Here is a 23,031-nt window from a genome sequence, read left to right as displayed (position 1 = left end):
CATACATACACTTGAACTTAATCTTAGTATATGCACTTTCACTTAATTCTTCAGTTTCTGCCTTGTATCTCATCCATTCCCCAACTGTTGATGGTCTGATTTAATTGAGCTGGTTAATTTAACATTTTTTTGGCAATAAGACTGATGTCATGATGGAATATGAGTGTGCCTGACTGTGTAGGTTTAAAAAGGGATCCTCAATGGTGAAAAATTGAAAGCATTTCCCCTAAAGTCAGGAACAAGACAAGGGTGCCCACTTTCACCGCTACTATTCAACATAGTTCTAGAAGTTTTGGCCACAGCAAAAATCAGAGCAGAAAAAGAAATAAAAGGAATCCAAATTGGAAAAGAAGAAGTAAAACTCTCACTGTTTGTAGGTAACATGATCCTCTACATAGATAACCCTAAAGACTCAGCCAGAAAATTACTAGAGCTAATCAATGAATATAGTAAAGTTGCAGAATATAAAATCAACACACAGAAATCCTTTGCATTCCTATACACTAATAATGAGCAAGTAGAAAAAGAAATTAAGGAAACAATTCCATTCACCATTGCAATGAAAAGAATAAAATACTTAGAAATATATCTACCTAAAGAAACTAAAGACCTATATATAGAAAATTATAAAACACTGATGAAAGAAATCAAAGAGGACACTAATAGATGGAGAAATATACCATGTTCATGGATTGGAAGAATCAATATAGTGAAAATGAGTATACTACCCAAAGCAATCTACAGATTCAATGCAATCCCTATCAAGCTACCAGCGGTATTTTTCACAGAGCTAGAACAAATGATTTCACAATTTGTGTGGAAATACAAAAAACCTCGAATAGCCAAAGCAATCTTGAGAAAGAAGAATGGAACTGGAGGAATCAAGCTGCCTGACTTCAGGCTCTACTACAAAGCCGCAGTCATCAAGACAGTATGGTACTGGCACAAAGACAGACATATAGATCAATGGAACAAAATAGAAAGCCCAGAGATAAATCCACACACCTATGGACACCTTATCTTTGACAAAGGAGGCAAGAATATACAATGGAGTAAAGACAATCTCTTTAACAAGTGGTGCTGGAAAAACTGGTCAACCACTTGTAAAAGAATGAAACTAGATCACTTTCTAACACCATACACAAAAATAAACTCAAAATGGATTAAAGATCTAAATGTAAGACCAGAAACTATAAAACTCCTAGAGGAGAACATAGGCAAAACACTCTCTGACACAAATTACAGCAGGATCCTCTATGATCCACCTCCCAGAATACTGGAAATAAAAGCAAAAATAAACAAATGATATCTAATTAAAATTAAAAGCTTCTGCACAACAAAGGAAACTATAAGCAAGGTGAAAAGACAGCTTTCGGAATGGGAGAAAATAATAGCAAATGAAGCAACTGACACAACTAATCTCAAAAATATACAAGCAACTTATGCAGCTCAAGTCCAGAAAAATAAACGACCCAATCAAAAAATGGGCCAAAGAACTAAATAGACATTTCTCCAAAGAAGGCATACATGGCTAACAAACACTTGAAAAAATGCTCAACATCACTCATTATCAGAGAAATGCAAATCAAAACCACAATGAGGTACCATTTCACACCAGTCAGAATGGCAGCGATCCAAAAGTCTACAAGCAATAAATGTTGGAGAGGGTGTGGAGAAAAGGGAACCCTCTTATACTGTTGGTGGGAATGCAAACTAGTATAGCCACTATGGAGAACAATGTGGAGATTCCTTTAAAAATTGCAAATACAGCTGCCATATGACCCAGCAATCCCACTGCTGGACATGCATACCGAGGAAACCAGAATTGAAAGAGACACGTGTACCCCAATGTTCATCTCAGCACTATTTATAATAGCCATGACATGGAAACGACTTAGATGTCCATCAGCAGATGAATGGATAAGAAAGCTGTGGTACATATACACAATGGAGTATTACTCAGCTGTTAAAAAGGATACATTTGAATCAGTTCTTATGAGGTGGATGAAACTGGAGCTGATTATACAGAGTGAAGTAAGCCAGAAAGAAAAACACCAATACAGTATACTAACACATATATATGGAATTTAGAAAGATGGTAATGATAACTCTGTATGTGAGACAGCAAAAGAGACACAGATGTTTAGAATGGACTTTTGGACTCTGTGGGAGAGGGAGAGGGTGGGATGATTTGGGAGAATGGCATTGAAACATGTATACTATCATGTAAGAAACGAATCACCAGTCTATGTTCGCTACAGGATACAGGATGCTTGGGGCTGGTGCATGGGGATGATCCAGAGAGATGATATGGGGTGGGAGGTGGGAGGTGGGAGGGGGGGTTCAGGATTGGGAACTCATGTACACCCGTGGCTGATTCATGTCAATGTATGGCAAAACCAATACAGTATTGTAAAGCAAAATAAAGCAAAAATTAAAAAAAAAAGGGATTTGGAATTCTAAATGCTTGCTATGTAGAGCTCTTAGAATTCTCAACCATGGCATATTTATGCACCAAACAACTGAGTTTGTGCAATTGTACAAGTAAAAAATTGACAGAAATGAAAGGAGAAATATAAAACTCCATGATTAAAGGTAAAAATTTCAATACCCTTTTCTTAGTAATTAATAGAATGAATTGACAGAAAAGCTAAGCACGATCAACCAACTTGATGAAGTACTTGACATTTATAGAATACTCAAGTCAACAACAGAAGAATATACATATTTTTCTAATCTACACAAAGCATCTCTCAAAATGGGTCAAATTCTGGTCCGTAAAACAAGTCTCAATACATTTAAAAGAATGCAAGTCATTTAAAGTATGTTATCTGACTGAAATCATTAAATAAAATTGGAAATCAATAATAAGGAAATCTTTGAAATAGCCATGATTATTTGACAACTAAATAAACTAAGGGTCAAATAGGAAATAGAAGGGTAATTGTAAGTATTTTGAACTGAGTGAAATTGAAAACACAATTTATCAAAACTGTGGGATACTGATATAGTAGTAATTAATAAAATATTGGTCCACCCTTGAGGCTCAGATGGTAAAGAATCTGTCTGCAATGCAGGAGACCCAGGTTCCATCCCTAGTTTGGGAAGATCTGCTGGAGAAGGGCATGGCAACCTCATTCCAGTATTCTTGCCTGGAAAATTTCATGAACAGAGGAGCCTGACAGGCCACAGTCCATGGGGTTGCAAAGAGTTGGACAAAACTGAGTGACTAACACATGCACACACACACACAGAGTAAGATACTAAAAGCTCTAAATTTTCTATATTATAAAAGAAAAAGCTCTGCCTTAAGAAACTAAAAAAAGAAAAGATATAACCCAAGCCAAGCTAATGAAAATTATTTCTGAGTTTCTACCTATAGCTCATGGGGGCCTCCTTTTCCCTCATTGTTCATGTGGCTGAAAGCATGCAAGACCAAAACTTATGCAACCAAGATTGTGTTTTCAGCTTTAAAGAGCTGGAAAGCCCCTATTGCTTAAAGTATGAACATATATTTGTTATTAGAGATAGTAGTTGTACCTCATTATTTTTGTTCCACATTATTAATGGAAATTTAAATATTATTTGGCCATGTGATCATAGACAATAAACTACATTTTTCAGCCTCCTTGGCAGTTAGGTATAGATATGTAATTTAAGTTCTGATCAATGGTATTGTTTGCAAATTTTGCTTCTAAAATGTTGGCTTAAAACAGTAAAAATCACTTAGTATAGAATTCTGTGGTTTGGCTCAGCGGTGGTCTGTACTGGCTTGACTGATCTTGCCTGAGATCTTTTATTGATGTGTTCAGCTAGCTTTTCAGCTGGTAGTTAGATGATCCAGGAAGGTCTCACTCACATGGCTAGTGGTTGTCAAGTGGAATGTTAACTGGGGTTGATAGGAGAGGATGTTCTCCTCCACAGGTTCTCAAATCCTGCAACAGGATAGCTTGAGCATGTTTACATAGTGGCCTCAGGGTTCCAAGCCCATCTCAAGAGAATCAATTTAAAATCTCCAAGCATTTCAAGCTTCTGCTTGCATCCTGTTTGCTGACTTAATACTGGCCAATTAATAAGTCAGCTTAGGGTAAAATTTAAAAATATTCTATCAAAGTGCATGGAAGCAGAAAAATGTTGTATCTGACTTTTTGAAAGTGTAGTTTTCAAGGGAGGGGGTCATACTTTTCTCTCTCTCTTGGTGGCCAGGAATTGGTATTAGAGTGTGGGTAGGTTTATATTCTCTCACATAAAATGAAGGGAATCTACAGTGACTAGTACAGAAGTAAACTTGTATTTTCAGGTAAATTTTGAGAAACTGATTACAATGAACTCATTTTATAATATATAAAGCCTTTTATGACTTTTAAACCACATTTTAAGGTACAGATTATATAGAGAAGTTATAGACTACATGTGTTAATGAAATGAGAGTAAAGTTGTGTTATCTTATTTGCAGCCAGCTTTCTCATATGGAGATATTGGATGTGTACTGAAAAAATACCTTCGTAAGACTGAAGTGTTTCACTACTCAAGGCAATATTGAACATTTTTTTAGATGATGTATGTAAAAGATGACTGAGAGTTAGGTGTAAAGAGGAAAAGTAGATGTCAATAGGGAAGGGTGAGGAGTAGGGAGAGACAAGACACAGAAATGGTAACCGACTGAATTACAGAGCCTTTTGAAGATGTCTAGCAGTAGGAAACCTGAATAGATACTACAAATTGAAAAGGAGAGTTCTCACTCTTCTTTCACTCCACATCTTTACTAAGATATATTACTTTTTTAGAATAAGAGTTCCTATTCTGAAATTGATACATTAGTCAAGTTTCATGTCTAGAAAGATATAGGGCAGACCTCTTAGGTGGCAAGAAGATTCCCAAATGGAAGAAGCAGAAATTTAGGGGCAGGGTGACCATAAGAATGTCAGTATACATAGAATCTTTTAAAACATAAGAAGCATATTTGTCCTTCAACAGAAATAGAATGGGGGTTCCAGGCAGTCTTACCTAAATTTTAAGAGGTAAGGAAGCTCCAGATGATACATGTCTTACATTTAAATAAGAATATAGCAAGATAGAAAGAAGATAACATTTTAGCACAGAATACAGTTTTATTTATCTTTAACTTTTTCACTCATTCTTGCTCTAGATTTTTTTAAAGAGTACTCTTTACCTGTGGGGAATACACAAGGTTATTCTTTAACAGAAATACAAGGTATGTCCAAATTCTGAAGATGCTTGCAATCTGGAGGACAAGATTAATATATATGAAACCAGAACCAGAAAATAAGGAATTTATTAAATGGTAATGAACTTGAAGTGTTTAAGGATATAATCAAAGATCTGTTAGATTTTCATGGCTATGTGTAATTCATCTGTTGTTTAGTTGCTGGAGCTTCCCAATGATTCAGCAGTAAAGAATCCATCTGTAGTGAAGGAGACACAGGAGACCAGGAGACACAGGTTTGATTCCTGGGTCAGGATGATCTCCTGGAGGAGGAAATGGTAGCTCACTCAGTATTCTTGCCTGGAAAACCCTATGGACAGAGAAGCCTGGTGGGCTACAGTCCATAGGAATACAAAGAGTTGGACATGACTGAACATGAGCACGATGTTATTTAGTTACTAGGTCATGTGCAACCCTTTTGGGACCTCATGGACTGTACCACGCCAGGCTCCTCTGCCCATAAGATTTCCTAGGCAAGAATCCTGCACTGGGTTGCCATTTAGTTCTCCAGGGGATCTTCCCAACCCAGGGATCAAACCTGTGCCTTGAGCATTGGAAAGCAGATTCTTTACCACTATGCCATCTGGAAGGCCTTATAAGTAACTCATACCTGCCAGTAATGCTGCTTATTTTTGTGGCCTCTTCCAACAACACAAGATACAACTGTACACACAGACATCACCAAATGATCAATACTGAAATCACATTGATTATATTATTTGCAGCTGAAAATGGAGAAGCTCTATCAGTTCAGTTCAGTTCAGTCACTCAGTCGTGTCCGACTCTTTGTGACTCCATGAATCGCAGCACACCAGGCCTCCCTGTCCATCACCATCTCCCAGAGTTCACTCAAGACTCACGTCCATCGAGTCCGTGATGCCATCCAGCCATCTCATCCTCTGTCGTCCCCTTCTCCTCCTGCCCCCAATCCCTCCCAGCATCAAAGTCCTTTCCAATGAGTCAGCTCTTTGCATGAGGTGGCCAAAGTACTGGAGCTTCAGCTTTAGCATCATTCCTTCCAAAGAAATCCCAGGGCTGATCTCCTTCAGAATGGACTTGTTGGATCTCCTTGCAGTCCAAGGGACTCTCAGGAGTCTTCTCCAACACCACAGTTCAAAAGCATCAATTCTTCAGTGCTCAGCCTTCTTCACAGTCCAACTCTCACATCCATACATGACCACTGGAAAAACCATAGCCTTGACCAGACGGACCTTAGTCGGCAAAGTAATGTCTCTGCTTTTCAACATGCTATCTAGGTTGGTCATAACTTTCCTTCCAAGGAGTAAGCGTCTTTTAATTTCATGGCTGCAGTCACCATCTGCAGTGATTTTGGAGCCCAAAAAAATCAAGTCTGACACTGTTTCCCCATCTATTTGCCATGAAGTGATGGGACCAGATGCCATGATCTTCATTATCTGAATGTGGAGCTTGAAGTCAACTTTTTCACTCTCCTCTTTCACTTTCATCAAGAGGCTTTTTTAGCTCCTCTTCACTTTCTGCCAGAAGGGTGGTGTCATCTGCTTATCTGAGGTTATTGATATTTCTCCTGGCAATCTTGATTCCAGCTTGTGTTTCTTCCAGTCCAGCATTTCTCATGATGTACTCTGCATATAAGTTAAATAAGCAGGGTGACAATATACAGCCTTGACATACTCCTTTTCCTATTTGCAACCAGTCTGTTGTTCCATATCCAGTTCTAACTGTTGCTTCCTGGCCTGCATACAGATTTCTCAAGAGGCAGGTTAGGTGGTCTGGTATTCCCATCTCTTTCAGAATTTTCCATAGTTTATTGTGATCCACCCAGTCAAAGGCTTTGGCATAGTCAATAAACCAGAAATAGATGTTCCTCTGGAACTCTCTTGCTTTTTCGATGATCCAGTGGATGTTGGCAATTTGATCTCTGGTTCCTCTGCCTTTTCTAAAACCAGCTTGAACATCAGGGAGTTCACGGTTCACGTATTTCGAAGCCTGGCTTGGAGAATTTTGAGCATTACTTTACTAGCATGTGAGATGAGTGCAATTGTGCGGTAGTTTGAGCATTCTTTGGCATTGCCTTTCTTTGGAATTGGAATGAAAACTAACCTTTTCCAGTCCTGTGGCCACTGCTGAGTTTTCCAAACTTGCTGGCATATTGAGTGCAGTACTTTCACAGCATCATCTTTCAGGATTTGAAACAGCTCAACTGGAATTCCCTCACCTCCACTAGCTTTGTTCGTAGTGATGCTTTCTAAGGCCCACTTGACTTCACATTCCAAGATGTCTGGCTCTAGATTAGTGATCACATCATCATGATTATCTGGGTCGTGAAGATCTTTTTTGTATAGTTCTTCCATGTATTCTCGCCACCTCTTTTTAATATCTGCTGCTTCTGTTAGGTCCAGACCATTTCTGCCCTTTATCGAGCCCATCTTTGCATGAAATGTTCCCTTGGTATCTCTAATTTTCTTGAAGAGATCTCTAGTCTTTCCCATTCTGTTGTTTTCCTCTATTTCTTTGCATTGATCGCTGAAGAAGGCTTTCTTATCTCTTCTTGCTATTCTTTGGAACTCTGCATTCAGATGCTTATATCCTTCCTTTTCTCCTTTGCTTTTCACCTCTCTTCTTTTCACAGCTATTTGTAAGGCCTCCCCAGACAGCCATTTTGTTTTTTTGCATTTCTTTTCCAGGGGGATGATCCCTGTCTCCTGTACAGTGTCACGGACCTCTGTCCATAGTTCATCAGGCACTCTATCTATCAGATCTAGTCCCTTAAATCTATTTCTCACTTCCACTGTATAATCATAAGGGATTTGATTTAGGTCATTCAGAAGCTCTATATAGTTAGGAAAAACAAGACTGGAAGCTGACCGTTGCTCAGATCATGAACTCCTTATTGCAAAAGTCAGATATATTGAAAAAAGTAGGGAAAACCACTAGGCCATTCAGATATAACCTAAATCAAATCATTTATTTGATTTCTATACAGTGAAAATGACAAATAGATTTAAGGGATTAGATCTGATAGAGTGCCTGAAGAACTATGGACAGAGGTTTGTGACATTGTACAGGAGGGCAGTGACCAAAACCATCCCCAAGAAAAAGAAATGCAAAAAGGCAAAATAGTTGTCTGAGGAGGCCTTACAAATAGCTGAGAAAAAAAGAGAAGTGAAAGTAAAGTAGAAAAAGAAAGGTGTATCCATCTGAATGCAGAGTTCCAAAGATTAGCAAGGAGAGGTAAGAAAGCCTTCCTCAGTGATCAGTGCAAAGAGATAAAGGAAAACAATAGAATGGGAAAGATAGAGATCTCTTCAAGAAAATTAGATACCAAAGGAGCATTTCATGCAAAGATGGGCACAGTAAAGAACAGAAACAGTATGGACCTGAGAGAAGCAGAAGATATTTCGAAGAGGTGGCAAGAGTACACAGAAGTATACAAAAAAGATCTTTATGACCCAGATAACCATGATGGTGTGCTCACTCCCCTAGAGCCAGACATCCTGGAGTAGGAAATCAAGTGGGCCTTAGGAAGCATCAGTATGAACAAAGCTGGTGGAGATGATGGAGTTCCAGCTGTGGTAATTCAAATCCTAAAAGATGATGCTGTGAAAGTGCTACACTCTGTATGCCACCAAGTTTGAAAAACTCGGCAGTGGCCACAGGACTGGAAAAGGTCAGTTTTCATTCTAATCCCAAAGAAGGGCAATGCCAAACAATGTTCAAGCCACTGCACAATTGCTCTCATTTCACATGCTAAAAATGTCATGCTCAAAATCCTTCAAGCTAGTCTTCAGCACTCACTTCAGTGAAGTGAGAACTTCCAGATGTTCAAGCTAGATTTAGAAAAGGTAGAGGAACCAGAGACCAAATTACCAACAAACATTGGGTCATGGAAAAAGCAAGATAATTCCAGAGAAACATCTACTTCTGCTTCATGGACTACACTAAAGCCTTTGACTGTGTGGACCACAACAAACTGTGGAAAATTTTTCAAGAGATGGGAATCCCAGACCACCTTACCTGCCTCCTGAGAAACCTGTATTCAGGTCAAGAAGCAACAGTTAGAACTGGATATGGAAAATGGACTGGTTCCAATTTGGGAAAGGAGTACGTCAAAGCTGTGTATCGTTACCCTGCTTATTTAATTTATATACAGAGTACATCACGGGGAATGCCATGCTGGATAAAGCACAAGTTGGAATCAAGATTGCTGGAAGAGATATCAGCAACCTCAGATATGCAGATGACACCACCCTTATGGCAGAAAGTGAAGAGGAACTAAAGAGCCTCTTGATGAAGGTGAAAGAGGAGAAAGAAAAATCTGGCTTAAACATCAACTTTCAATAAATGAAGATCATGGCATCTGGTCCCATCACTTCATGGCAAATAGATTGGGAACCAGTGGAAACACTTTTGTTTTCTTGGGCTGCAAAATCACTGCATATGGTGACTGCAGCCATGAGATTAAAAGACGCTAGCTCCTTAGAAGAAAATCTGTGACAGACCTAGACACTGTATTAAAAAGCAGAGATCTTACTTTGCTGACAAAGATCCATATAGTCAAAGCTATGGTTTTTCCAGTAGCCATGTATGGATGTGAGAGTTAGACCATAAAGAAAGCTGAGCACTGAAGAATGATGCTTTTGAACTGCGGTGTTGGATAAGACTCTTGAGTGTTCCTTGGACTGCAAGGAGATCAAACTAGTCAATCCTAAAGGAAATCAACCCTGAATATTCATTGGAAGGACTGATGCTGCAGCTAAAGCTCCAATACTTTGGCCACCTGATGTGAAGAGCTGACTCACTGGAAAAGACCCTGATGCTGGGAAATATATAAGGCAGGAGAAGAGGGGCACAACAGAGGATGAGATGGTTAGATAGTATCACCGACTTGATAGACATGGGTTTGAAATAGCTCTGGGAGATAGTGAAGGACAGGGTAGCCTGGTGTGCTGCAGTCCATGTGGTTGCAAAAACTCAGACATGACTGAGCAACTAAACAACAACAACAATTTTGTAGATCAAATCAAAGCCCTGTTTTGAGTAATAATCTGGATTCCATGGGGCTGGGTAAAAGTGGGGTTGGGATAGACAGTCAGACACAAGGGGGCAGGTTACTTTCCTTGCATATCGTTTTGACCTATACATGTCTTTGATACTGTTTTTCATTATTTTCTATAGCTTTATACAGTACATGTATAAACCTTTTTCTTTCAGCGTGTTATACAGTTTGTGTCAATTATCTTATCCTTAAGTAATGATTCCAGTGAGTTCTATTTCCTAGATGAAAAATTAGGCAGTGATAGATCCTTTAAAATTATTTGGGATAAAACCCCTTCTCTGTATCTTTGTTACTGAATCCTAATCTCATGTGATATTTTTGGATATCCCAAGATTTTATTTTATTTTATTTTATTTTTTCGTATAATGGAGTTTTATTTAAGTATAAAAGAAATAGAGAAAGCTTATGACATAGACATCAGAAGCGGGTAGAAAAATTGCCCCTTATTAGTTTTTTTTTTTTTTTTTTTGGTATTTTTATTTTTTATTTTTATTTATTTATTTATTTAGTTTTTTATTTTTTAAATTTTAAAATCTTTAATTCTTACATGCGTTCCCAAACATGAACCCCCCTCCCACCTCCCTCCCCATAACATCTCTCTGGGTCATCCCCCATGCACCAGCCCAAGCATGCTGTATCCTGCGTCAGACATAGACTGGCGATTTAATTCTTACATGATAGTATACATGTTAGAATGCCATTCTCCCAAATCATCCCACCCTCTCCCTCTCCCTCTGAGTCCAAAAGTCCGATATACACAGCTGTGTCTTTTTTCCTGTCTTGCATACAAGGTCGTCATTGCCATCTTCCTAAATTCCATATATATGTGTTAGTATACTGTATTGGTGTTTTTCTTTCTGGCTTACTTCACTCTGTATAATCGGCTCCAGTTTCATCCATCTCATCAGAACTGATTCAAATGAATTCTTTTTTACGGCTGAGTAATACTCCATTGTGTGTATGTACCACAGCTTTCTTATCCATTCATCTGCTGATGGACATCTAGGTTGTTTCCATGTCCTGGCTATTATAAATAGTGCTGCGATGAACATTGGGGTACATGTGTCTCTTTCAATTCTGGTTTCCTCAGTGTGTATGCCCAGCAATGGGATTGCTGGGTCATAAGGTAGTTCTATTTGCAATTTTTTAAGGAATCTCCACACTGTTCTCCATAGTGGCTGTACTAGTTTGCATTCCCACCAACAGTGTAGGAGGGTTCCCTTTACTGGCACAAAGACAGACATATAGATCAATGGAACAAAATAGAAAGCTCAGAGATAAATCCAAGATTTTAAAGGTAAGTCAAACCGTGTCTTTCCACAGGTAGTTTACCTCCTTGTGTGGTAACCTTGTGTGCAGAGGTGGCAAGCTGATTCAGTCTGAGTTGAAGGGAGTCACCAGGAGACATGCCAGTGGTTTCATAAGAGACTTGATGTCTGTATTCACATCTCTCATGAAAGCCCTAAGTTGTTATGAAATCTTCATACTTATTTCACATTTTGTATGTGTATATTTCCTTGTGAAAGGTTTTAGCTCTTTCTTTAACCAACATAGCATTACCAGTGCAGATAGAAGATGAGTATTTTATTTTATAGTCTATGTATTTTCATTCTCAAACAATAGCTCAAAGAGAAAAGTATTCCTTTTATCAGATAATGTTTTAGTTGTCAGTGCTCTAAAATAATTAACGTTTTAATATTTTTCAGTTCAGTTCAGTTCAGTCGCTCAGTCGTGTCCAACTCTTTGCGACCCGATGAATTGCAGCATGCCAGGCCTCCCTGTCCATCACCAACTCCCGGAGCTAACCCAAAGTCATGCGCATCGAGTCGGTGATGCCATCCAGCCATCTCATCCTCTGTTGTCCCCTTCTCCTCCTGCCTCCAATACCTCCCAGCATCAGAGTCTTTTCCAATGAGTCAACTCTTCGCATGAGGTGGCCAAAGTACTGGAATTTCAGCTTTAGCATCATCCCTTCCAAAGGAATCCCAGGGCTGATCTCCTTCAGAATGGACTGGTTGGATCTCCTTGCAGTCCAAGGGACTCTCAAGAGTCTTCTCCAACACCACAGTTCAAAAGCATCAATTCTTCGGCACTCAGCTTTCTTCACAGTCCAACTTTCACATCCATACATGACCACTGGAAAAACCATAGCCTTGACTAGACGGACCTTTGTTGTCAAAGTAATGTCTCTGCTTTTGAATATGCTATCTAGGTTGGTCATAACTTTCCTTCCAAGGAGTAAGCGTCTTTTAATTTCATGGCTGCAGTCACCATCTGCAGTGATTTTGGAGCACCCCCCCAAATAAAGTCGAACACTGTTTCCCCATCTATTTCCCATGAAGTGATGGGACCAGATGCCATGATCTTTGTTTTCTGAATCTGGAGCTTTAAGCCAACTTTTTCACTCTTTTCTTTCCCTTTCATCAAGAAGCTTTTTAGTTCCTCTTCACTTTCTGCCATAAGGGTGGTGTCATCTGCATATCTGCTGCTGCTACTGCTAAGTCACTTCAGTAGTGTCTGACTCTGTGTGACCCCGGAGACGGCAGCCCACCAGGCTCCCCCATCCCTGGGATTCTCCAGGCAAGAACACTGGAGTGGGTTGCCATGAGGTTATTGATATTTCTCCCGGCAATCTTGATTCCAGCTTCTGCTTCTTCCAGCCCAGCGTTTCTCATGAGGTACTCTGCATATAGGGCTTCCCTGGTGGTTGAGAGGTTAAAGCCTCTGCCGCATTGCAGTCTGCCTGCAATGCAGGAGACCTGGGTTCGATCCCTGGATAGGGAAGATCCCCTGGAGAAGGAAATGGCAACCCACTCCAGTATTGTTGCCTGAAGAATCCCATGGATGGAGGAGCCTTGAAGGCTACAGTCCATGGGGTCGCAAAGAGTCGGACACGACTGAGCGACTTCACTCACTCACTCTGCATATAAGTTAAATAAGCAGGGTGACAGTATACAGCCTAATACTCCTTTTCCTATTTGGAACCAGTCTGTTGTTCCATGTCCAGTTCTAACTCTTGCTTCCTGACCTGCATATAGGTTTCTCAAGAGGCAGGTCAGGTGGTCTGGTATTCCCGTCTCTTTCAGAATTTTCCATAGTTCATTGTGATCCACACAGTCAAAGGCTTTGGCATAGTCAGTAAAGCAGATGTTTTTCTGGAACTCTCTTGCTTTTTTGATGATCCAGCGGATGTTGGTAATTTGATCTCTTGTTCATCTTCCTTTCCTAATACCAGCTTAAACATCTGGAAGTTCATGGTTCACGTATTGCTGAAGCCTGGCTTGGAGAATTTTGAGAATTACTTTACCAGCATGTGAGATGAGTGCAATTGTGCGGTAGTTTGAGCATTCTTTGGCATTATCTTTCTTTGGGATTGGAATGTAAATCAGTTAAATTCACTCGATATGGTTAAATAATAATATAAATGAATCATAAATATGCTGAAATATTCCTGAATGAAATTGTGCCAAAAAAAAAACATTGTTAGGATCATTATCAATAGGTGTAAATGGATGCTGTTATGAACTTTATTTTAAACATTGTTAAAACTTTGGTGGGTTGATATTATAGAAAGGTTCTTAGTTGAAGCATCGGCATGCACAGAACAAGTCTGGATCAAGGAGTAAATGAGAGGAATGAAAAAGGTATGGGTAAAAGACTAACTTAACTACTGGCCCATTTCTATTTTCAGTCTCCCCATGACTATATTTTGATTTCTTCATATGTTGCTGAAGGCTTAATTCCACTTCCCTTTTAGTCATATGCTACTGACTTCCGTGGGTTTATTTTCATTAAGTTCTATATATTCACCCTGCTAAAGCTCTCCCATGTTTCTGTGTCGGGAAGAGAAATACCTTATTACCCTCTTGTCTGTTTCACATTTAAAGTTTTTTCCTCCCAGCCCTCCCTGTCTTGTACCTAATGAGCAAATTATCTAAAAATAGATACGTTCATCATTCTACAAAATGTTGTATCTTCTCTAGATCGGAGGCCAGTGTAATTGTAAGAGACATGTGTCTGGCAGACAGTGCAATCAGTGCCAGAACGGATTCTACAACCTCCAGGAGTGGGATCCTGATGGCTGCAGTCCGTGCAACTGTAATACCTCTGGGACAGTGGATGGAGATATTACCTGTCACCCAAATTCAGGCCAGTGCAAGTGCAAAGCAAATGTTATTGGTATGTAATCAGAAGTTTGCAGTCACATCTCTATTACCATCTGGAATAAAATCCTCTATTTGATTTCTTCACTGAAGAGTAAAGCAAATTTCCTTGCTCAAGGCAGGCTGGGGAAAAAAAAAAACAATTTGGATGAAATTAACTGTCTGAAAATGACTAAATTAATAATTCTCTCAAACTACAGCTTGAAGCTTAGTTTAATCAATCCTTTAGAAGTTTCTCTATTCCGTAGATGCAATAGTTCACATGGTCCCATACTAATAAGTCATAGAAAAATATAATTTGCTTACTTCATAGATGTTTCTTTTAGAGAATTAGCACTTTTCAAAATGTTTTACACTTAATGAGTTCTAAGCAAATCATTTCCATGCTAGTTTTCTTAATAGACTAAAATAAATGGATTTTTTTCAAAATGTTCTGTGCTACAGGGTCCTTTGTGATAAATCTTTCCATTTTTTTCTATTATATTTCTTTGAACTGTTCCTATGAAATGCAAAATAAGTCAACATAATTCCACAGATCATGTATATTGCTAGGGTTAGTTATAAAGGGCCACATAATTTTAATTTTGTAATTCAGCACCAAGCTGATTATAATAAACAGCTACCTTTGGTGTTATTTATCATTTTTTTTATACAAGACGTGCTTTTTTGTTTGTTACTCCCACAGGTATTTTTCAGAAATTAGATTTGATTATAGCAATTTATTACATCCAACATTTTTGAGGGGAACCACAGCCACATAAGGACAAAATTTATCAAGTGCCCGAAATGCACTATGTACATAATGCACTTTGAAATTTTGATATATGAGAATATTATGAGAGGAAAGTTTCCTGATAAAGTAAGTCTTATATTGTAACTGAGCACGTCTTGGTTTGTATAGGAAGTTTAAAAAAGACCTTTACCTTTCTATTGTCATTCAAGACACCAAGTCGTCCATGGTTTTTCTTACACTGACCTGAACCTTATGATAATAAAAACATGCCTGGCAGACACACAAACACAGATACGCCTGCAAACATGCATATATACAAATATGCGAACATATCATTTGGAACAACATTTTCATTTCTGATATAACACTAAAGCAAATTCTTTACCTTTTTTATATATGAGTATACATTTGTCATTTTGTACAATACAGCTATACAAGCATTTTAATTTAATATAAAGGAATATGGGCCTGCTTTATATTATACAAGATTTCTCTGGTTTAAAAAAGATTAAATCAGAATCTTTATCGTAACTTGCCCGTATGCATTTCAAGCATACAAAAACTAACTTTTCAGGAAAAAAAAGAAGAGTAACTTATAAATAGAAGCATGCTTTTGTATAAGTGCTATCTGAGATAGTGAATGAAGTTTTTCATGTTCAATCTATATAGAATCCTGTGTTCTTTGATATAAGATATACTTTAAATTCAAGATGTGAAAACAAAATTTAAAGAGAGATCTTTAGGGACAATCAAATGGTTACATCTCTGTATCAGTAAAATCTTTCCTGTGATATTTTCCAGAGCTTAAGGAAGAAAAGCATCACACATTACTTGGAATTTATTACAAACTTGCTGTCATTTACTTGTATTATTGCATGATCTTGGTAGTTTTCTTCAGGAAAATATAAATACATATTTTTAAAGATGAAATCATCAGTTTGATATTATTAACTTGAGTTACTTCTGCATATGCATTATTTTTTTTAATAAAAATGTAAACTGGATATGTCTATATGTTTCTTTTCCTAATGGGACTACAAGTAACTATTCAATTTTACTTTGTTTGTATGATTAAGGAAACAATAGAAAATACAAGTGTATGTTGTCTGTGCTTCAGAAAGCAAACTGTTAGATTTCACAAAACTGTTAAATCTTACTAATGATTCTATCACCAGTAAAATACATTAGCACCAATAATTTTATTAAAGTAGGTCATTCATCTAGAATAAAAAGGGAGAAGAATGTGAATTAAATGCCAAGTGTGCTAACTCGCCTGTACTTGTTAACACTGAATGTGATGCCCTGTAGGCCTTCCTGAGTATCGTTAGGAATAGATTACCTGTCAGGAATATGTATGGCATATTCAAATAAGCACTGCGCATATTTTTGAAACTGATATGATATGAATCCATGTAGACCAATTTTAATAGTTCAAAATGAGTCATAATTCTTGTTAACAATACAGTTATTTTTAAAATTTGCAGCAATAGTGGTCCTTTTTTATTTTCCTTATTGAAATTAAATGATATGCCTTAGGTGAGTCATTCATCACTGTTAAAGAATTTGCCTTCCATTGGAGTTCTTGAATTTTTATCCATATATATACTTATATATTATGCATTTCCATCTGGTTTAGGAAATGCTTTTCTGCATATGGGCTCCTGACTGTTTTTGACTGTTATTTTAAGACTAATTGTTTAATGTTGTTATAGCTTGAAATGTTTCAATTGATTCAGCCTCACATAGTCAGTTATTTAAATTCATGCATATGTGAAAACTAGCTAAAGAAAGCATTTTGCATCTCAACATTTACTACTCAAAAGTATTTTTTTATTCCTTTGCATTGTAGTACTCTTTTGAAACTCAACAAAGTTGTCAGATTTAAGTATAGGTGATGAAACATTTTTCTCAGTTTGTGAAATGTATGTATGTATGTACTCCTTAAGTACAGGTAATACAAACAGCAGAATTTACTTAGTGTTTAAAGAGGTAAGTTCTGAATCACACAATATGACAAGTAATGTGATTGCTTTATGAGCCAAGGAGAGCATAATTTATACTAATTGAAAATGATAAAATATAGGAGTGTATAAAAGCATTGAAATAAAATTGCTCTGGATAACTTTTATTTATATTAATTATTTAAATGTGTGATATTCAGAAGTAAGATATGTACTGTTTCAACAAAATAGTTATCAGGTTAACATTTATTAATCATTTTGAATGGATTCTGATTTCTAACAAAATAACTTATGCAGTAATGCATAATTCTTCTGTATGGCTTTGAAAATGTATTTCACTCTCGACTTTTAAATGAACATACTTTGTTAAGATAAAATAAAAATGATGGTTTTAATATAGTTAAATAATTTCAAAATAATTGTTCTGATGTTTGTTATATGAAAAGAGTTCCATTATGTGTAACAGAAGCAACATTTGCTTTAAGAATTTTTCTTTGCATTAAGTAATAAATAAAATCTTATAAAGCACATTGCAAAAATTAATGTGGTATGTGGGTACCACTTAAATATTGCCATCATATTTTGACTATACTATCAGCCCTCTTTGGTATTGTGAAAAAAACACTCAAAGTTTTATTGTGTCTGTATTAAATGTCTGTAACAGCATTGTTTGCACTTTGACTATCTTGAAAACCTGAATAGAGTTGTTTTCACATCTCTACCTTTTTAAACATATTTTTCTCTTTAGGTCTCAGATGTGATCACTGCAATTTTGGGTTTAAATTTCTCCAAAGTTTTAATGACGATGGATGTGAGCCCTGCCAGTGTAACCTCCACGGCTCAGTGAACAGACTCTGCAATCCTCTTTCTGGGCAGTGTGAGTGCAAAAAGGAAGCCAAAGGACTTCAATGTGACACCTGCAGAGAACACTTTTACGGACTGGATGGCACCGGTTGTAAGGCCTGTGACTGTGATGTGGCAGGGTCCCAGTCTGGGACGGTCTGTGATGCTCGGACAGGACAGTGCGTCTGCAAGCCCAACGTTGGGGGAAGGCGCTGCAGTGAGTGTGTGGAGGGATACTTCTACCGGCGGCAAAACCATTCTTTCCTCTGTCTGCCTTGTAACTGCGATAGGACTGGGACCATCAATGGCTCTCTGCTCTGTGACAAATCGACAGGACAGTGTCCCTGCAAATTAGGAGTAACAGGTCTTCACTGTAATCAATGTGAGCCTCGCAGGTACAATCTGACCGTTGGCAGTTTTCAAGGCTGCCAGATGTGTGAGTGTGACCCCCTGGGGACATTACCTGGGAACATTTGTGACCCACTCAGTGGCCAGTGCCCATGTTTGCCTAATCGTCAAGGAAGAAGGTGTAATCAATGTCAACCAGGTAAGAGAAATGTGTTACATTTTCAGTACAAGACAACTTACTTTTTATTCTGCATCAGGTGATTCCTCTTTGCTTCTCGGTTAGGACTTTGAAAAAAAAAAATCTCCAATACCACTGTTGCATTTATATTGTTATCTAATAGAGATATAACTATTTGGTCTATTAAAGATTATGTGGCATATTTGTGTTTCTATATTGGAGTGACCATTTAGATAAATGCCACATTCAGACACTTAATAATTGAGACTTTCATTTCATTTCTCAACTTGAATTAAATTCCCTTTTAGCAACTAAATAAAAGCTAAGAATAGCAAGAATATATTTTATATTCCAGACAAAGGAAACGAGTTGATTGTCTGCACAATGCTAGATATTCAGATGATGAACTTTCTCAAAAAAGGCTAAGTGTTCTTATTGAATGAGCTATATGTCCTGGCATCATATAGAAACATCTAAAATTACTTAAATTTTTTTTAAGGCTTTTATTTACATTTTCCCTGGTGACTCACTGGTAAAGAATCCGCCTACAGTGTGGGAGACCTGAGTTCGATCCCTGGATTGGGAAGATCCCCTGGAGATGGGAATGGCTACCCACTCCAGTATTCTTGCCTGGAGAAGTCCATGGACTGGATAGTCCACAAGGTCGCAAAGAGTCAGACATGACTGAGTGACTTTCGCTTTCACTTTCATTTACATTATTATTATTATTATTTAAATTTTGGGGGCTTTTCTGGTGGCTCAGGGGTAAAGAACCTGCCTGCCAATGTAGGAGACATGGGTTTGATCACTGGATCAGGAAGATCCCTTGGAGAAAGAAGTGTAACCCACTCTAGTATTCTTGCCAGGGAAATCCCATGGCAGAAGGAGCCTGGCAGGGTATAGTCTATGAGGTTGCAAAAGAGTCTGACACGATTTAGTGATTAAACAACAAAAAAAGTTGATTTAGAGTGTGGTGTTAGTTTCTCCTGTACAGCAAAGTGAATCAGTTAAATGTATATATCCATTCTTTTTAGATTCTTTTCTCACAGATGTAGAAAACAAACCTATGGTTACCCAGTGAGTAAGGGGGAGGATAAATTGGGAGATCAGGATTGGCATATGCACACTCCTATATATAAAATAGATAAATAATGAGGACCTATCTTATAGCACAGGGAACTCTACTCAGTACTCTCTAGAATTATTTTTAAAAGCCATTAAATTAATAAAATAGGCTACTATTTAGTCCTACTGTGTCCATCTTTCCAGATTTCCCAATTGGAAGAAAAATGGACCCTATCCATGGCTTTCTCCTTGCCTTTATATGATTTAATGATTTAATTAAAGCAATGTACTTTCTTTAGGGTACATTCATCATGATGTTATGATAAATGTAAATATTTATCAGTTGTTTAACAGCTGTACTAATCATTGTCCTGTCTAGCAAAATTAACTCTGAGTTATCTGAACCTGTGAAAATGAAGGTGATACAAATTTCAAAGGGTGATTTGCCTGCCAGAGAGGATAAGACTAAAGTCTTATTTTGCATAAGGAATTCAGCTCAGGAGAATTGGACAAAACCTCTCCCTTGACATTGGTCAGTGTGACAAGTAAACCCAAAGAGACAGAAAAGAATGGATAAATAGTTAATTTCCTTTAAGATAAAATATCAGAAAAAAATTCCAACTAGCTTCAACATAAGTGGAGGCTTTATTATCACTGAATGTTCCATAAAACCTGACATGGAGCAAATGCAGTCAGGACTTAGAAACTAGGAAGCTCCCATTCATTCATTTCTTCCTACCCTCTGTCTCTTTCTGCAGATGGGCACCTTTTGCTTCTCTTACCCTCTCTGTGTGATTGTATGGTCACTGCTGTCCCCCGAGTTTGCTTACAGTTCTAATTCCAGCTATACAGAGAGACATTAGCTGCTTCTTAGTTACAGTTTCAGGAAGGAGATCCTAATTGACTCTCATTGATTCTAATTGACTGAGTTTTGTTAGGGTGGCCATGTCTGTGGCAGTTCACTATGACCAGTGTCAGGATCACCTAAAATAAGCCTGGCTTCTAGGAATCACTCCTTCAGGTAGGAGCAAGGTGGTAAGTATCCCAGGAAACAGAAAGATAATTGAGAGTTGAGCAGATAACCTATCTGACAGCTGCAGCATATTATGACTTTCAGCTTCAGATTTATCCTTCCAAATGTGCAATCATTTTTTCATAGTCTAAGACTTTAAAAAAAAATATTTGTTAACACTTCAGTTCTGGAAATAATGTAATCCATTTCTGCGCAAATAGCCATGATTTATATATCCTTCTTCGTAAGTAAGCCAGCATAAGTTAATAGAGCAAATGTAACATGCTTTTGACTTGTTGTCCATTGTTAAAGTTTATTTAGTGTTTCATTCTGACCTAGAATATAGCGATGCAATAGAACTAGAGATCAATGGACTCAAATCACAACAGGAGGGTCAGGGCTTCAGATCCTCTTGTGGACTAATACATTCAGTGGAAAAAAGAAACTGATAGATTCCTTGGGTAAGGTTCTATTGGAGAGTTTTAGGGCCTAGACATGTCTAAGAGATTCCTAGAAAATTAAGCATAGGCAGATTTTTCAAGAAAAGAAATATAATCAATCATATTTTAGGGTATATCTGTGAAATAGATTTATACGTCATAATAAAATAATCTGTGAATACTGATTTAAGCAACTAATGGGATTATTGAGGAGGTATAAAGAGCTAAATATTCATTTTCTAAAGTGGAAAGACAGTAGTATAAATGTTAGAAGTTGAGATGTAACAGTATATGTATGTTACTCAGAAACAGAGAAATGAAAGTCAGAAGAAACTATAGGAGTTGAAGGTGGTTACTATAGGCAGGGAAATTTCTGGCAGAAGGATGAAGAAGCAAGATGCCACTTTACATTGGGAATCTTTAAATTCTATTTAATTTTAAAAGCTGTATGTAAATGTTGATAAAAATTAAATTGAATGATTAGAAATCATGCTCAATCCTCATGGTCTCCTGACCAGTTTCTTTTGGGGATTTATCTGGTATAGTGTTGTTTTTCAGGAGAATAGTTTCTTAGTAACTATTTGCCTAAGTAGAGATGTCACAACACTCTTCTGCAAAGGTATATGGCAAGCTGTTCTCTCTTTTAAGGAGGATACAGGATGAGGATCATTACTATTAATGAAAATCATTATCATATTTAAAGTAACCTTGTATTTTATTTACTTGTACAGTTGTCTTATTTCCCTTGTTTGAGTTCAACATCTTGAGAGTAAAGGTTATATTATTCAACTTACATAGCCATAATATCATCCTGTGTGTGCTTAGTCACTCAGTCATGTCTGACTCTTTGTGACCCCGTGGACTGTAGCCCACCAGGCAAGAGTACTGGAGTGGGTTGCCATACTCTCCACCAGGGGATCTTCCCAACCCTGGGATCAAACCCAGGTCTTCTGCATTGCAGGTGGATTCTTTACCATCTGAGCCACCAGGGAAGCCATAATATTAATATATTGTATATTGCGTGCGCTCAGTAAGTGGTTTGTTTAATTGAAATGAGAAATAGTCAGAAGTTTTACCAAGAGCATCTGTATTATGTAGGGTTCTCCGGAGAAACAGAACCAATAGAAGATGTACGTGTGTGTATATATGTTTGTGTATTTTTTCCCCACTGAATATATCTTTCCATGGAGGATCTGAACTCCTGACCTATTGTTTTGATTTCAGCCTATCTACCCTGTAGTCCTGTTGCACAGCTCTATACTAGTAGTTTTGCAGCTTGCTGAAGATTTCCTTCACATGTCTCCTATATTGGATACCTGGTGTCCTGAAGCCTATGTTTTCTTTTTTTTTTCTTGGTTTATTTGTGTATTTGGTAGAATAAATGCTTCAGTAGCTTCTAAGTAAGAGTACAGGGAGGAAAGTGGTTTGTTTATTTTTTTAAAGAATTTTGAACATCTGAAATTATCTCTATTCTATACTTGGAGCTATTTGAAAATTTAGCGTTATATGGAATCATTTTCACTCAACAAATTTATTTTGCCATTATCTTCTAGCAGTACCAACCTGATTCTTGCTTCTTTCTTGTTTTTTCTTTTTTTTTTTTTAACATTCCAGAAGTTTTACTATTTCTATATCCTTCATTTCAGAAAATTTCATGATGAGATGCTTTTTGTTAAATAATTTTTCTGGGAGTTCATTGGGGCCTTTTTTCTGTAGATTAATGTTCTTATGTCTGGGAAAATCTATAAAACACCTTCATAGAAACATCTAGACCAGTGTTTGACTGAGCAACTGGACATCAAATCTCTCCAAGCGGACCATAAAATTAACCATCACAGACACCAGTTCATATCATCCCCATGTTCAGTGTAGCACTTCATCCCTGTACCTGTTGAATACAAACCCTCTCTGGTTTAACCTCTAAAGAGAAAACTCAGTGTCTTCCCTCGAGACATTATAGGGAGAACCTTTGGTTTGGGGAAAGTCACACCTGGCTTCAGAACTCTCTGAAGCCTTCAATTTC

General features: G+C 37.6%; 1 protein-coding gene across 1 annotated transcript in view; it reads left to right on the top strand.

Moving 5' to 3' along the window:
* Window positions 1–23,031, top strand: part of USH2A (usherin) — a 935,662-nt gene that overhangs the window by 175,328 nt on the left and 737,303 nt on the right. Inside the window, exons 12-13 of the mRNA XM_005690572.2 lie at window positions 14,249–14,444; window positions 17,871–18,512. Coding sequence (XP_005690629.2) covers window positions 14,249–14,444; window positions 17,871–18,512 — 838 coding nt within the window. The remainder of the gene's footprint in view (window positions 1–14,248; window positions 14,445–17,870; window positions 18,513–23,031) is intronic.

This window comes from Capra hircus, chromosome 16 (genome assembly GCF_001704415.2).
Source record: "Capra hircus breed San Clemente chromosome 16, ASM170441v1, whole genome shotgun sequence".
NCBI classification, from domain to species: Eukaryota; Metazoa; Chordata; class Mammalia; order Artiodactyla; family Bovidae; genus Capra; species Capra hircus.
Note: the sequence above shows the minus strand (reverse complement) of the source record. Positions and strands in the feature narration are given on the sequence as shown.